The sequence below is a fragment of the Sinocyclocheilus anshuiensis genome, unplaced genomic scaffold (genome assembly GCF_001515605.1).
Source record: "Sinocyclocheilus anshuiensis isolate Anshui unplaced genomic scaffold, SAMN03320099.WGS_v1.1 scaffold154, whole genome shotgun sequence".
In the NCBI taxonomy this organism is placed as follows: Eukaryota; Metazoa; Chordata; class Actinopteri; order Cypriniformes; family Cyprinidae; genus Sinocyclocheilus; species Sinocyclocheilus anshuiensis.
This window is the reverse complement of record NW_015546101.1, coordinates 1132068-1146163: the sequence shown is the minus strand read 5'-3', so window position 1 is coordinate 1146163 and position 14096 is coordinate 1132068. Positions and strand designations below refer to the sequence as shown.

Sequence of the window (14096 nt, the reverse complement as noted above, 5' to 3'; positions counted from 1 at the left end):
TAAGTACGTTTTCATTTAAAGGATTTGCCACTGATGATTCAAACGCGAGTTTTGGGCAGTGTAGAGTAGCGTTTGTAGTTTGTCATTTCTCCGAACACAAATACAGACATGGTTTTATGTTTACGCGGCGCGATGCAACGCAACGCGTAAAAAGACAGTATAAGTCATTATAATCAGTAATCATGTCCCCACTGGATGCAACAAATGCTTAGTTTATAATGGGTTTTCATGTTTTTTGTTTCGTCGCTCCGGCCAGGACACGGCATCAACAGTATGGTGAGGGGCGTAACATTTCCGTCACACGCTTGAGGTATTCGGCCAATCACAACGCATACATTTTTCCACACAGTATTTTGTATTTGTATTTAAATACATTTTTCCACACAGTATTTTGTATTTGTATTTAAATACATTTTTCCACACAGTATTTTGTATTTGTATTTAAATACATTTTTCCACACAGTATTTTGTATTTGTATTTAAATACATTTTTCCACACAGTATTTTGTATTTGTATTTAAATACATTTTTCCACACAGTATTTTGTATTTGTATTTAAATGCATTTTTCCTCACAGTATTTTGTATTTGTATTTTTAAATAAATTTTCATGTATTTGTGCCCATCTCTGATTGTAGCCTCCCTCATTAGTAGTTTACCATACTCTCCAGATGTGCCATTCACCAGTATGGAGAATCACATTACACTGACCACACAGCTGCTCCTTAGTCATTTGATACAACAAATGTCTTAATTTATCATGCAGTCATTTGGATTACTCGATTATACTTGGTGAGTTGCACCATCTAGCATCAGATGTTTCTCCATCATCCATGGCAAAGCAGTAGGTCATGGTGCATTCTTATGACAGTAAGACCGTATTCCTGAGTTGTTGAAATGTATGACTTTTTAAAAAAAATCTTGCTAACTTTCATGTACAAAATATGATATTATTGTACAATTACGATATAATATATAATGATTTATTTTTTGCAGCACCCTCATAAATTAAATAAATACATGAAGCAGAAACACACCAGATGTATATTGTTTATTCATCTTTGTGTAGAAGTTGTATTTTTGTAGTAAAGGGGACATTGCCAACTTACTACAAACAAAATTATTTGAATGGACCTGACATCCTAATTGCAATTTGTACAAACTGGTAAATACAAACTTCCCAGGTGGACTTGTAAGACATTGTCATGCCCCACGTTTACCGTATGCTCACGCTTTCATACAAACCCAATTAGCGCCATCTTGCATCGCAGATATCAGATAACTTTGGTCTGAATATTACTGTATTGTTGTTGCAGTGTTCTTTTCATATTTTTGGTCAGTAGTTGCATACTAAGCTGTAAAATCAATCAGTCAGGTGGTTATGGCAAAATAAACCCCTTAACACAGATATAGAGGTTTCATGCCTTTACAAGGCTGTCATATTCCCACTGTTTCTAATAGTAAGCATTAATGTAAAATTGTTGGGGTTGAGATATTTTATTGCCGGGTTATTTTAAATCCTGATTGATGTCTTCCCAGGGAGTTTGGGATTTTGGCCTTGCATGATGCAGATGGGTATCGTTTTTGTCATGGTGTAAATAATGCCTGCTGTTCCTGGGTGAACCACAGCACAAGTGTAGTGAACTTAAGCCTCCCTCGTTTCCGGTGTTCCTTTACAAAACGGAACACTTTCATCCCTAAATAAGCCTAGTGGGACCAACTATAGCTCTTTAAAAGCAGAGATGCTGTTTTCTTCCTTGCTTGACTTTGTGTGGTCTATAACTTTGAGTCCTGGACAGTAGGTGTGGTCCTTGTGCGTTTTGTAAAGACTTCTCCAGAAAGAAGAGAGTGAAATTACAGTGTTGTGCTCTAGTCCATTGCGATTGTGTTTTTGATTAACTTTCTGTGAACTTTCACTCAGAAATTGCTAGTAAATTTCACAAATAATAACTAAGAAACAGCAAGTAACACATTTAATTAAACATGAAATTTTGAAGTAGAAAGACTGAAATAGTTATTTTTTTGAAAAAACGTACTCCAGTAAACTTTGTTTTAAATACAACTTTGAAAAAGCATTTCTTTTTACAATGTAATGAATTGTTCACTAATTAGAAAAGTTTAACACATAAGGGAGCAACATCAGATGTAGGAATGTAGTTATCAAATTAAATGATACAAGTGAGCACTTCAAACTGTTAAATGTCATTCTTCTTCTTTGTCTTTGTCTTTTTATTTTTATTATTTAAGTCTCATTTAAGTAATTGTGTGTTCGCATCCTGTTTTTGCAGCTCTTTATGAAGCTCTGCTTTGGCTCTTAGTTTATGAGGAACATGTGCTGGGAATGAAGACGTTCGTCTTGTTTCCAGGTGTTTATGTGTCCCATGGTGTGACAGTGATGTGAATTCAAACATTGTGAAAGGGTTCAATAGAATTAGAAAAACAGGTGCAGGACAATGAATGCTCTCTCTGTAATATATGCAAGAATAAACTAAACAAAACAGTCTGTAAAGGTCTGAAAGGAGTGTTTACTGTTTTGTTTAAAACGCTGCCTTCCTCCTTAATTGTTTTTGAGCATGCTCCACTACTAATAATTTTCAAGTGAGGTTTCTTATTGTTGTCATGGTGTCGAGCATTTATAGTGTTTCTTTATTTTCCTGTAATTTACCTCAAACTTGTACTGTGCTTGTTTACGATGGCAAGTTAATTAGTCCTTCAAGGGAGGGAAAAAATCTTCCATACTTGGTGTGCTTCTGCTTTCCTGCGCCGCTAGATTTTTCAGACTGTGGAACGTACAATTTTGAGAATGTTAAATGTCTTTCCAGTTTACCTCATATCATTGTCATGAGTGACATTCCTTAGCTTGGGAAAATTGCTGTAAGAAAAGAATATAGACAAATGTGGCCTTCGAATCAGACTAATGCACTAATGATTGAACATTACAGAGGAAAATGTTTAAAACAGCAGTGCGTTTGGATCATGTGCTCTCCAAGCAGTACACTCACTGTCTGTGTCTGTCTGGCTCTCTTTCTGTATCTGCCTTCTTTTCTTGAGTCCTTCTCTTTTGATGTCCTGTCAAATGCACTCGAGGCTTTGTGTCATTCTGAGTAAGGGTCTGGTTCCTCACGGGCCATTGTGATCTCAGAACGGTAGCCAGAAGCCATTGACTTACATCCCATGATGAATGACCCAAGCTCTCCGGAGACACACCTGTGCAAAAACATTATCAGAGTGGAAGCACAATGGGAAGAGAGGTAAAAGAAGGGGACGAGGGAGAAGAGGAGGAATGGTGAGAACATCAGGCAAAGATCAAAAGAAGTGTTTGTAGTGCTCAGGGAACTTTAGGGAGACTCCTGACCTGCACTTTTCATCAGTTTAGAAAAACAAAATCAACATCTGCTGCGGTGAAAAAGAACGAGCTGTGTTAAATGTGCCGCAGGCGGTGAATTGAACATGGTCATTTTGCTGACTGGACTGTTTGCTCACATTAACTGTTGTCAGCAATGTACTGTGTTTATCAGCGTTCATGACTGAATGAGATTCAGAATGAAGGTGTAATGTCTGTCCCTGGTAGCATTAAAAGCAATTGCAAAATGTTGTTTCTGAACAGGTCTCTCATTGACTTCTTAGCCCCCCATCTGCCACTGTACAACCAAACAGGTAGTTTGACCCAACAGGGCTTTCACGATAACTTACATATGGCTAATAGTGCAATATATTAAGTATCACAATATCAAGGAGAAATTAATTCATACCCCGCTGTGGCGATTCATTGCCGATTTTGAACGTGATTTTGTGTAGCTTGTCAGTGAACTACGGCTCTGTATAGTAAATGCCGCTCCATCTGAAAGCACGTGCTGGAGATTTACTACTAATCACAGAACCGGCTTTACTGGTGAGATGTGCATGAAAATCACATTCGATTTTTTGCACAACCCTACCCCGCTGATTAATAACCATTTAAGCTAGCCTAAGCTGGTTCACTGGTCTTAGTTGCAGAGTTATTTCAGTATTATTTACATATGATACTACTGTGATTTAGGCTATTAACGTTTTGAACTTTTTTTCTTCAGTTTTCATTTTAATTTTAGTTTTAGTAATGTAAGTTTTAATAATTGTTTTTTTTTTTTGCTTTTATAATTTTTTATTAGTTTTAATAATATATTTATATAGCTTTAATACATTTTTATTTCAGTTGTAGTTTTAGTTATTTTAGTACTTAATCTTTTAATTTGTCAGTTAGTTGAAGTACTTCATTTCTAATTTACGTTTTTCATCTAATATTTTATTTTAGCTTTATTTCATTTAACATTAACAATGCTGCTTAGCTGGTCTCTCAGTCTGATCAGGCTGGTCTGCTGGCTGGTTTTAGAGTGTTTATAAGCCAATTTTAAGTGGCTGTGTCCAGCCCAGTTTGGCCAGGCTGAAAGGCAATCTCAAACCAGTTAAGACTAACAAACAATCTTAGGCTGGTTTAAGTGATTTTTTTTCCCAGCAGGGTAATCATCATACTTTTTGGAAAAATTTTAGTGACGATAATGTAGTGAAGTAAAATAGTGCTGTTGCTTGGGTACACTTGGCTTGCTACAACTAGTATACTGTGGTTCAATACCACCCAAAACTCTTACAGTACCATTCATTGAGAAAAAAGCTGCTCATACAAACAGAGCAATGTTTCGAAAGGTCAACAGAGCTGCAATATTTACACTCTTTGAGGAAGTCAGCCTATTAATGGCTTACTTACAGTTGTCTCTGTATGTAAAATTTGAGCGAAAGTATTTCAGCATTAAAATATATAATGCAATCTTCAAAGAGAAATCTAGTTATAGAGTCTCTAGTACTGTCTTTGGATATGCTAATACAGTTTCTGCCAGTTAGCCTGCTACACAAAATCTATGGGTGTGTATACAGTCTAACGAGAGTTTCTTGTTTGTGTTTGCTTTCACAGGGGAGCCGGGGACACTACCGGTACCACTGGCAAAGCCACAATGTCAAGCAGAGTGGTGTGGATGATATGGTGTTGCTCTCCAAGATCAATGAGGACGCCATTGTGGAAAACCTCAAGAAGAGATATATGGATGACTTTATTTTTGTATCCTTGTCCAACTGTAAATAAATCAGAAATCCTTAGTCTTACTAAGTTGGTAATATCTCAATCTGATATAAAACTGGCCCTAAATACAGATGTCTTCTATTTGAGTTTTTGCAGATGGATGTTTTTTCTGTGGCTCACTAGAAAACTGTTGTTGGACACTTGAGTATAGATTAGATCTTGATTGGGTTTATTTTGACCAAAGCTTCACTAAACACTAACATTTAACAATGACGAAAGTTGTTCTTGAACTCTATGGTACAACTTCCAAATCCATGTTGTCCTATTTTCCCACAGTAGCAGGGACTATGTTTGATCAAGGCCGTATGTGCGATTCTGAGAGCTTTGTAACAACAGATTGTTGAAGGCGGCCGAAGAATGCTGGTTTACCTTTCTTCAATATGAACCCAATGTACTTGGCAGGGTTCATGTCTAATCCGTCAAACATTACTGGCACTAAAAATGACCCTCTTGATAAAACGTACCATTTCTTGATGAAAACCTCACTAGCAGTGTATTTCTATTTTCTGCCATATTAGGTTTATGGAGTCTTAGCCGACTCTGGTCATTTTGGTCCAGAATCAGTCCTGTGATTGTGGTCAGAAAATAGAAACAACACCAAAGTGTTCCAGTCAGCAGCATATGGAACTGAGGTCATGGCGAGCCAGGCTCAATACTTCCTTTATTTGCAGTGAGCAACTTACGGCCAGGCGGCCAAATAGCTCAACTCACTCACTGCCGGCTATTGCCTTCTCACTGCATTCAGAGAAGAGCAACAGCGTCTTAATAAGGCTCTGACCCAATAACCAAAATCTTCACTGCTGCCACATATAACTCTTCACTGATGTCACCAGTCCATTATTAACACTTGGGCCATTTTTCATCTGCCAGTCCAGCCAAAGTTTTATGAATGTCCTCTGAGTATTAACAACCACAATGAGTAAAATGGTCCATGAGGTTTTCCTCTATTGTGAATGCTAAACCTCTAATAGTTTTCAGAAAGAGAGTTTTCCATCTAATTGATTCTCAGAGAAAGACACATTTTGTAAAGAAATAGTTAAAGGGACAGTTCACCCACAAATTAACGTTCTGTCATCGTTAAAGGGGTCATATGACGTTGCTAAAAAAGAACATTATTTAGTGTATTTGGTGTAATGAAATGCGTTTATGCGGTTTAAGTTTAAAAAAACATTATTTTCCACATACTGTACATTATTGTTTCTCCTCCTCTAGTACTGTCTTTGGATATGCTAATACAGTTTCTGCCAGTTAGCCTGCTACACAAAATCTATGGGTGTGTATACAGTCTAACGAGAGTTTCTTGTTTGTGTTTGCTTTCACAGGGGAGCCGGGGACACTACCGGTACCACTGGCAAAGCCACAATGTCAAGCAGAGTGGTGTGGATGATATGGTGTTGCTCTCCAAGATCAATGAGGACGCCATTGTGGAAAACCTCAAGAAGAGATATATGGATGACTTTATTTTTGTATCCTTGTCCAACTGTAAATAAATCAGAAATCCTTAGTCTTACTAAGTTGGTAATATCTCAATCTGATATAAAACTGGCCCTAAATACAGATGTCTTCTATTTGAGTTTTTGCAGATGGATGTTTTTTCTGTGGCTCACTAGAAAACTGTTGTTGGACACTTGAGTATAGATTAGATCTTGATTGGGTTTATTTTGACCAAAGCTTCACTAAACACTAACATTTAACAATGACGAAAGTTGTTCTTGAACTCTATGGTACAACTTCCAAATCCATGTTGTCCTATTTTCCCACAGTAGCAGGGACTATGTTTGATCAAGGCCGTATGTGCGATTCTGAGAGCTTTGTAACAACAGATTGTTGAAGGCGGCCGAAGAATGCTGGTTTACCTTTCTTCAATATGAACCCAATGTACTTGGCAGGGTTCATGTCTAATCCGTCAAACATTACTGGCACTAAAAATGACCCTCTTGATAAAACGTACCATTTCTTGATGAAAACCTCACTAGCAGTGTATTTCTATTTTCTGCCATATTAGGTTTATGGAGTCTTAGCCGACTCTGGTCATTTTGGTCCAGAATCAGTCCTGTGATTGTGGTCAGAAAATAGAAACAACACCAAAGTGTTCCAGTCAGCAGCGTATGGAACTGAGGTCACAGAGCGCCATGCTCAATACTTCCTTTATTTGCAGTGTGAGCAACTTACGGCAAGGCAGCCAAATAGCTCCAATCACTCACTGCCGACTGTTGCCTTCCCACTGCATTCAGAGGAGAGCAGCAGCATCTTAATAAGGCTCTGACCCAATAACCAAAATCTTCACTGCTGCCACATATAACTCTTCACTGATGTCACCAGTCCATTATTAACACTTGGGCCATTTTTCATCTGCCAGTCCAGCCAAAGTTTTATGAATGTCCTCTGAGTATTAACAACCACAATGAGTAAAATGGTCCATGAGGTTTTCCTCTATTGTGAATGCTAAACCTCTAATAGCTTTCAGAAAGAGAGTTTTCCATCTAATTGATTCTCAGAGAAAGACACATTTTGTAAAGAAATAGTTAAAGGGACAGTTCACCCACAAATTAACGTTCTGTCATCGTTAAAGGGGTCATATGACGTTGCTAAAAAAGAACATTATAAAGAATATCTCTTTGGGTTTGAGACTTTAGTCTTTGCAACTTTAGGGATCTTATCTATTCACGAACAGCTTGTAACACTCCAAAGAGAAAGGAAAACTTGAAATCGCATCATATGAATCACTTCAAAACTTTATGACAGAAAGTCATTCTTCTGCAGAATACAAAAGAAGATATTTTGATGAACATTTTCAACTGTTTTGTCCATACAAACAACTTTGGACCCCATTGACTTAACATTTTCAAAATATCGTCTCTCGTGTTTCACAGGAGAAATACCTTACAGATCATACAGGTTAAGAGTGACATGATGGAGAGTAAAAAGTTACAGAATTTTTTGGGGTGAACTTTACTTTACTTGCCACCTTTCAGCAGTCTTTTGAGCCTTGACCTTCACCTGCAGACATACATCGGTCCTGTACTCATCTCAGTGAACCCTTTCAAACAAATGCCTTACTTTGGGGAGAAAGAAATAGAGATGTACCAAGGCGCGGTAAGTATTTTTTCATGATTTTCTGAACAATACTGTTCACATTTAGTTCCATAGGTTTAGTTTTAGAGTATTATGTAACTTTGATTCACTACACACACTAATTAGGCTCATTTTTCTAAACTCAGTGATCTGTATCGAAACTGTCCTCATAAAGTTCTTTATGTAGTTCGATACCTTGAGGTTTCTGTAAACAGTAATTGCTCTAGTAATGATTTTAATAGAAGGAGGTTTTTAAAGTGTGTAGACGTGGTGCAAATGCTTTTAACAGCTGCATTCTTAGTCAGAAAAATAGCTGTGCAGACCTACCTTACCCATTAAAGCCACCTGGCTATACCGCCACAGAACAGCATGTACAGGTCTATCTTCTTAACCACGCTTGGCCAGAGCTCTAGGCTCCTCATCAAGCTTCTAGTTCCTGTCAATAAGATGTTTGAATGTGTTCTGACTTATATGCTACACAGTAGCTTATTTGTAAATGTGAGCTCATGCCATACTAAACATGAACTGTAATGTTAATTATGAAATGAATCTGCTTCCCTCCATTTCTCCCTCTCTCTCAGGCTCAGTATGAGAACCCTCCTCATATCTACGCTCTAGCCGATAACATGTATAGAAACATGATGATTGATCGTGAGAACCAGTGTGTCATTATCAGGTGAGAGAACTTTCTAACTTTAACTCTGAACATCAGACTTAAGTTCATTGTACTATAGGTGCTTTTAGTCACAAGAATCTTCATTCGTAATTATCATAAATGGTCTAGCTGTTTATTAGTATTCTTAATTTCATTTGTAACTGAAATATTTACATATCATTCTGATTAATTAATGAAATTGAGAAAAACCCTCAGATGAAGATAGTTTGTAATAAAACACATTATTCTGCCATGGCAGATGAGTAAATTGTTGTGAAAAATGGCTTTAAAAGTCAGTGTATTGGTTGTTTTATTTTTTATTTTATTTGTATTTATCTAGCCTTTTATCTTTTTATTCTATTCATTATATTTTAATTCTGGTATATGTACACATATTTGGTTGCGTATCATCCTGCTGTTTGTAAAATCAATCAATTTACGTACGGGTCAGGGGGCATGATTAAAGGGTTAGTTCATCGCAAAATGAAAATTAGGCTGCGTTTCACTCACCCCCGAAGCATCCTAGGTGTATATGACTTTCTTCTTTCAGACGAATCCAGTCGGAGTTATATTAAAAATTGTCTTTGATCTTTCAAGCTCTATCGTTGTACTCAGCGGGTGTTGCATTCCTTCGGTTCAAAAGACGTGAAATAAAAAGCACCCTTCCACAAAAAAAAGTGTCTCACACGGCTCCGGGGGGTGAACAAAGGCCTCCTGTAGCGAATCGATGCGTTTTTGTAAGAAAAATATCCATGTATATCGGCTTTTTATCGGGCATCAGCCACCCTGCTCTCTTAAGATATTGGCATCGGCTGTCAAAAAAATATATATTGGTCGACCACTAGTTCTGTAGTGCTTTTAATATTACTCTGTTTGTTTGAGCTGTCCAACATGTCAACTTCTGGCTCAAGCAGTTGTGTAAGTTTGGGGCTAGGATATGTCTAGGAATTAGCAAGGAATTGACTTAATTTGTATGAACTTTGCCAAACAGCTCTCTCATTTGGTGCTGCTAGTGGTGCAGTTTTTAAAAAAAGTTTGGGAAATTTTTGCCCACCTTAGTTTAAGAAAAATTTCATTTTTGGATGTAAATCAAGTGTCTGAATTCACCCTGCCACCCTGCAGCATTATTGCATATGGGTAAACATAGTGAAGGAGGGGAAGTTGCAGAAAGGGAGATTTTCACTGCTGAGTCTAAGCTCTTTCTTTCAGATCTCATATTCACCTGTGGGCTGGATGGTGACTGTAGTGCTTACTTTATAGTAGATGACTTCAGTTTCAGCATTTTTCTCACCCGTTTGTTTGTATAGGGAGAAAGCTGCTTCCAGTTCAGTCAGACCACATAAAGAGACTGGAAGTGGAATTGTGATGATCCAGAATAGTAAACAAAGCCTTCCATGAAATTGCTGCCCAGGCATCCTGTGGTCAAGCTGTATTTTGGTTGGGACGACAGACACAGGTTTTTCTAAAGACCATTATGCATGAAGGACAGATCATTTTCACATGACTGGTTACTGTTCAAAAGTGTTTTGTTTTTTTAAATGCCTCTTCTGCTCTTTTTTAAAATGCCTCTTCTGCTGCATTTTATTGATCAACACAGTAAAACCAGTAATATAGTGTAATATTATTACAATTTAAAATAACTTTTTCTATTTAAAATGCAATTTATTCTTGTGATGGCATAGCTGTATTTTCAGCAACCGTTACTCCAGTCCAGGGGGGTATGGTCGTCCCCCTCGGTCCGTTCACCTGCTCCAGTCTTCAGTGTCACATGATCCTTCAGAAACCATTCTAATATGCTGATTTGGTGCTGAACTAACATTTCTTATTATTATCAATGTTGAAAACAGTTGTGTTGCGTAATATTTTGTGTAAACCATGATACAATTTTTTTCAGAACTCTTTGATGAATAGAAAGTTTAAAAGACCATTAATTTGAAATAGGTTTTTTGTAACAATATCAAAGTCACTTTTGATCAATTTAATGTGTCCTTGCTGAAAAAACTTTTGAAAGGTATTGTATATTGCCTTAAGTGTAGGACTTTTTGGATCTTTCTTTTGGAATGTTGTGATTTTCATTGTCTGTAGTGGCTGTTGTTTAGTGGAAACAAGAAGGAAGGATGTGGCATTAAAATAGTCTCTCTTCCCCAACAGAGGAAGTCATTTACTGAATAAATTAGACTTTGCATGTGCTAAAGGACAGAATTAACGGATCATTCCACTGTAATTGGTAACACTTTGTCAACTTATTCGTATGGCAGCCCCTGTGGTCTGTACAGTATGATATACAAAAGCATTCACTCCCACCAGTGTGACCCAGTGCTGTATTTGCTGAGCTGATGTTTCTGCTGCTGAATAATGAGTCTCATGACTCGTCATTTACTGAATGAGACTGAATGACTGATGCATCTCACTTTCTTTTCTTTTTGTGCCCATTTTTGGTCAGCAAACATACACAGGAAGTTAAAAATTAGCATTACAGCATACAAATTACAAATCCCCCAAAGACATGTTTAAAAATAGCCATGGACAATTAATCTAAGTGGACTGAGTGTACAATGCAAGAGTGTGTTCCCAGAGCTTTCATCGCCTGTAGACGAGCAGGGACATTTCCTTTAAGGTGGAGAGCCTATAAACTTGCAAGACAAAGGAATGAGAACCACATGGCAGACTGAAGCTCTTGTAAGAGCTCTTGGAGCCAGCATGAGAAGTTTTTCTGCATGTATGGCGAGGCTCTTACGATAGGATGAAGTGAAATTAAAGGTGTGTAGTACTGCTGCCGTGTGATGTAATGGACTTCTTACCGCTTACCCAAGATTCCTTAAATGAGCCACAGCTGTGCCTTCTCAAAATGGCAATACTGACATCTGTAATAGAAGAAATACAGAAAAATAAACCAGCTTCTTCTGTCATCATTCGCCAAACCACATACATCTCAATGCGTATGGCCCTGCCAAAGGCAATGGGCAGGCGGAAGGATGCAAGTAGAGGGTAAAGCAACTGAAGGACAAGAAATGGAACTACACGGGATTAATTAATGACATTTTCATCTGGTTTAATTTGAGTATAAGCATTTAGCAAATTTTCCTGCCCTGTTGGCTGGATGTATTTGTGTACATGTACTGTACACTGCCATTCAAAATTGTTGTTTTTTACAACTTAATTATTTTATTCAGCAAGCATGCATTAAATTGATCAGAAGTGAAAATTAAACATTTATAATGTTACAAAAGATTTCTATTTTCAAAGAAATGCTGTTCTTTTGAACTTTCTATTCATCACGTAATCCTGAATTAAGGTTTCCACAAAAATATTAAGCAGCACAGTATTTTCAACATTGATAATCAGAAATGTTTCTGAATCTCCAAATAAGAAAATTTGACTGATTTCTGAAGGATCACTGAAGACCAGCTGCTGAAAATTCATCTTTGCCATCACAGGAATAAATTATATTTTAAAATATATTTGTAACATGTATGTTTTATTTAACTTTTTTTTTTTTTTTTTCATTTTCATTGTGGATTTTGTCTTTTGTGTTCGTGTTTCCCTGTGACCTAGTTTCCTAGTTATCTTGTCCACCTGGTGCGTGTTAATTGACTCATTATTTCCCTTGCATTTCTATGCATATAAACCCTGACTTGTACCTTTCCCTTGGTTCATCCTACTTTGCATTAGTGTATGGTTGTGCTATTCTCCTGTGTTTTTCATTAAAGTCTGTTCTAGTATCATCTTCATCATGCGCTTGCATTCACACAGCCATTCCATAACAGAATTAAAACACAAGACCGTAATTTCATATTGTAATAATTTCACAATATTGCTGTTTTTACTGTATTCTTGATTAAATGCAGCCTTGATGAGCATAAACATTCACTGTTCAGACAGCACAGATGTGTACATATGGTCCCATAAGAATATGACTGATTACTGTCAATATAAACAAACCTTTTGTTCTGTGTGAAATCCGATTCAAACTCAGGCCCTTCACATATGTCAATAAGCATGTGTTCCCATTACCAAGCAACACATTACAGACTATAGCTCACTATGGAGTACTATGGAAACATATTTACTTTTTTAACTAAATATGTTAAAAAAGCCATTATACTTGATCTGTATTAACTGAGGATAAGAATCTACTAAACCCTCTCTGACCCTCTTAAAAGCTTGCTGAGCAGATTTTAGTACTGTGCTATGGGGCACACAGGGGCCTGGTTTTGCTTGTTAACACCCTCCTGTTATTGTTTTTAAACTGCTGTAGGTGGGAAAATTAGAGTCTGGATTTTATGATCATAAAAATTTTGTTTAGTAAAACATTAAATGCTGTATTATTTTGTAACAAGCATTGCTGTCAGTGCTAAATCTAGAAGCCTAACACGCATAATAGCTTCATACTGTATTTTGTTTGTAAGACATATATTTCTTCAAATATTCAGTAACAACAGTAACATTGTGAAATATTAGTACAATTTAAAATAGCTGTTCATTAATTGATTTATTTATACAGGAAAGAGCTTATCATTGTCATCTTTTTTTATATTCTTCTCAGCGGTGAGAGCGGAGCAGGGAAGACGGTAGCGGCAAAGTACATCATGAGCTACATCTCCAAAGTTTCAGGTGGAGGTCCCAGAGTTCAGGTGGGTCGCACAGAATAAACAAACATGAAAGCTGTTGTACATGCAGAGACACTATCAGGATTAGCTAAGGTGCGATTAAATGCAAAAACAACATACGGTGTCTTCCTCTTCCAGATAACTTTACTGAGACTGTTTCTTTAAAGGGGTCATATGATGCTATTTCAATTTTTCCTTTCTCTTTGGTGTGTTACAAGCTCTTGGTGCATAAAGAAGATCTGTAAAGTTGCAAAGACTAAAGTCTTAAATCCAAAGAGATATTCTTTATAAAAGTTCATGTCGTGAAGGCGCTGTGTGTTTCATTGTGAAAGCGAAACTACTTTGTTTGGTCTTCCAAAAGAGGACGATATCCGCTTCGTCATGCCTAGAGCTGATCCGTGCTGGTTGCTGAGGAAATACATCAACTTCGTGCTGTGGATCACCAGATCGGCTTTCACCGTGGACGAAGCGGAGTCCAGCCCGGGGTCGTCACATGTGGTTGCCGCAGGCATCACAATATGGTAAGAGACATAACATTTCCGTCACACTCTTGAGGAATTGGCCAATCACAACGCACTGGATAGCTGTCCAATCAGAGCACACCTTGCTTTTTCAGACCGATGAGCTTTGTAAAAATCGACGCGTTT

General features: G+C 37.3%; 1 protein-coding gene across 1 annotated transcript in view; it reads left to right on the top strand.

Annotated features, from left to right (window-relative positions):
• Window positions 1-3238: 3238 nt before the first annotated feature.
• Window positions 3239-14096, top strand: part of LOC107700359 (unconventional myosin-Ie-like) — a 45898-nt gene continuing 35040 nt past the window's right edge. Inside the window, exons 1-6 of the mRNA XM_016501986.1 lie at window positions 3239-3250; window positions 4945-5088; window positions 6432-6575; window positions 8116-8205; window positions 8766-8860; window positions 13386-13473. Coding sequence (XP_016357472.1) covers window positions 3239-3250; window positions 4945-5088; window positions 6432-6575; window positions 8116-8205; window positions 8766-8860; window positions 13386-13473 — 573 coding nt within the window. The remainder of the gene's footprint in view (window positions 3251-4944; window positions 5089-6431; window positions 6576-8115; window positions 8206-8765; window positions 8861-13385; window positions 13474-14096) is intronic.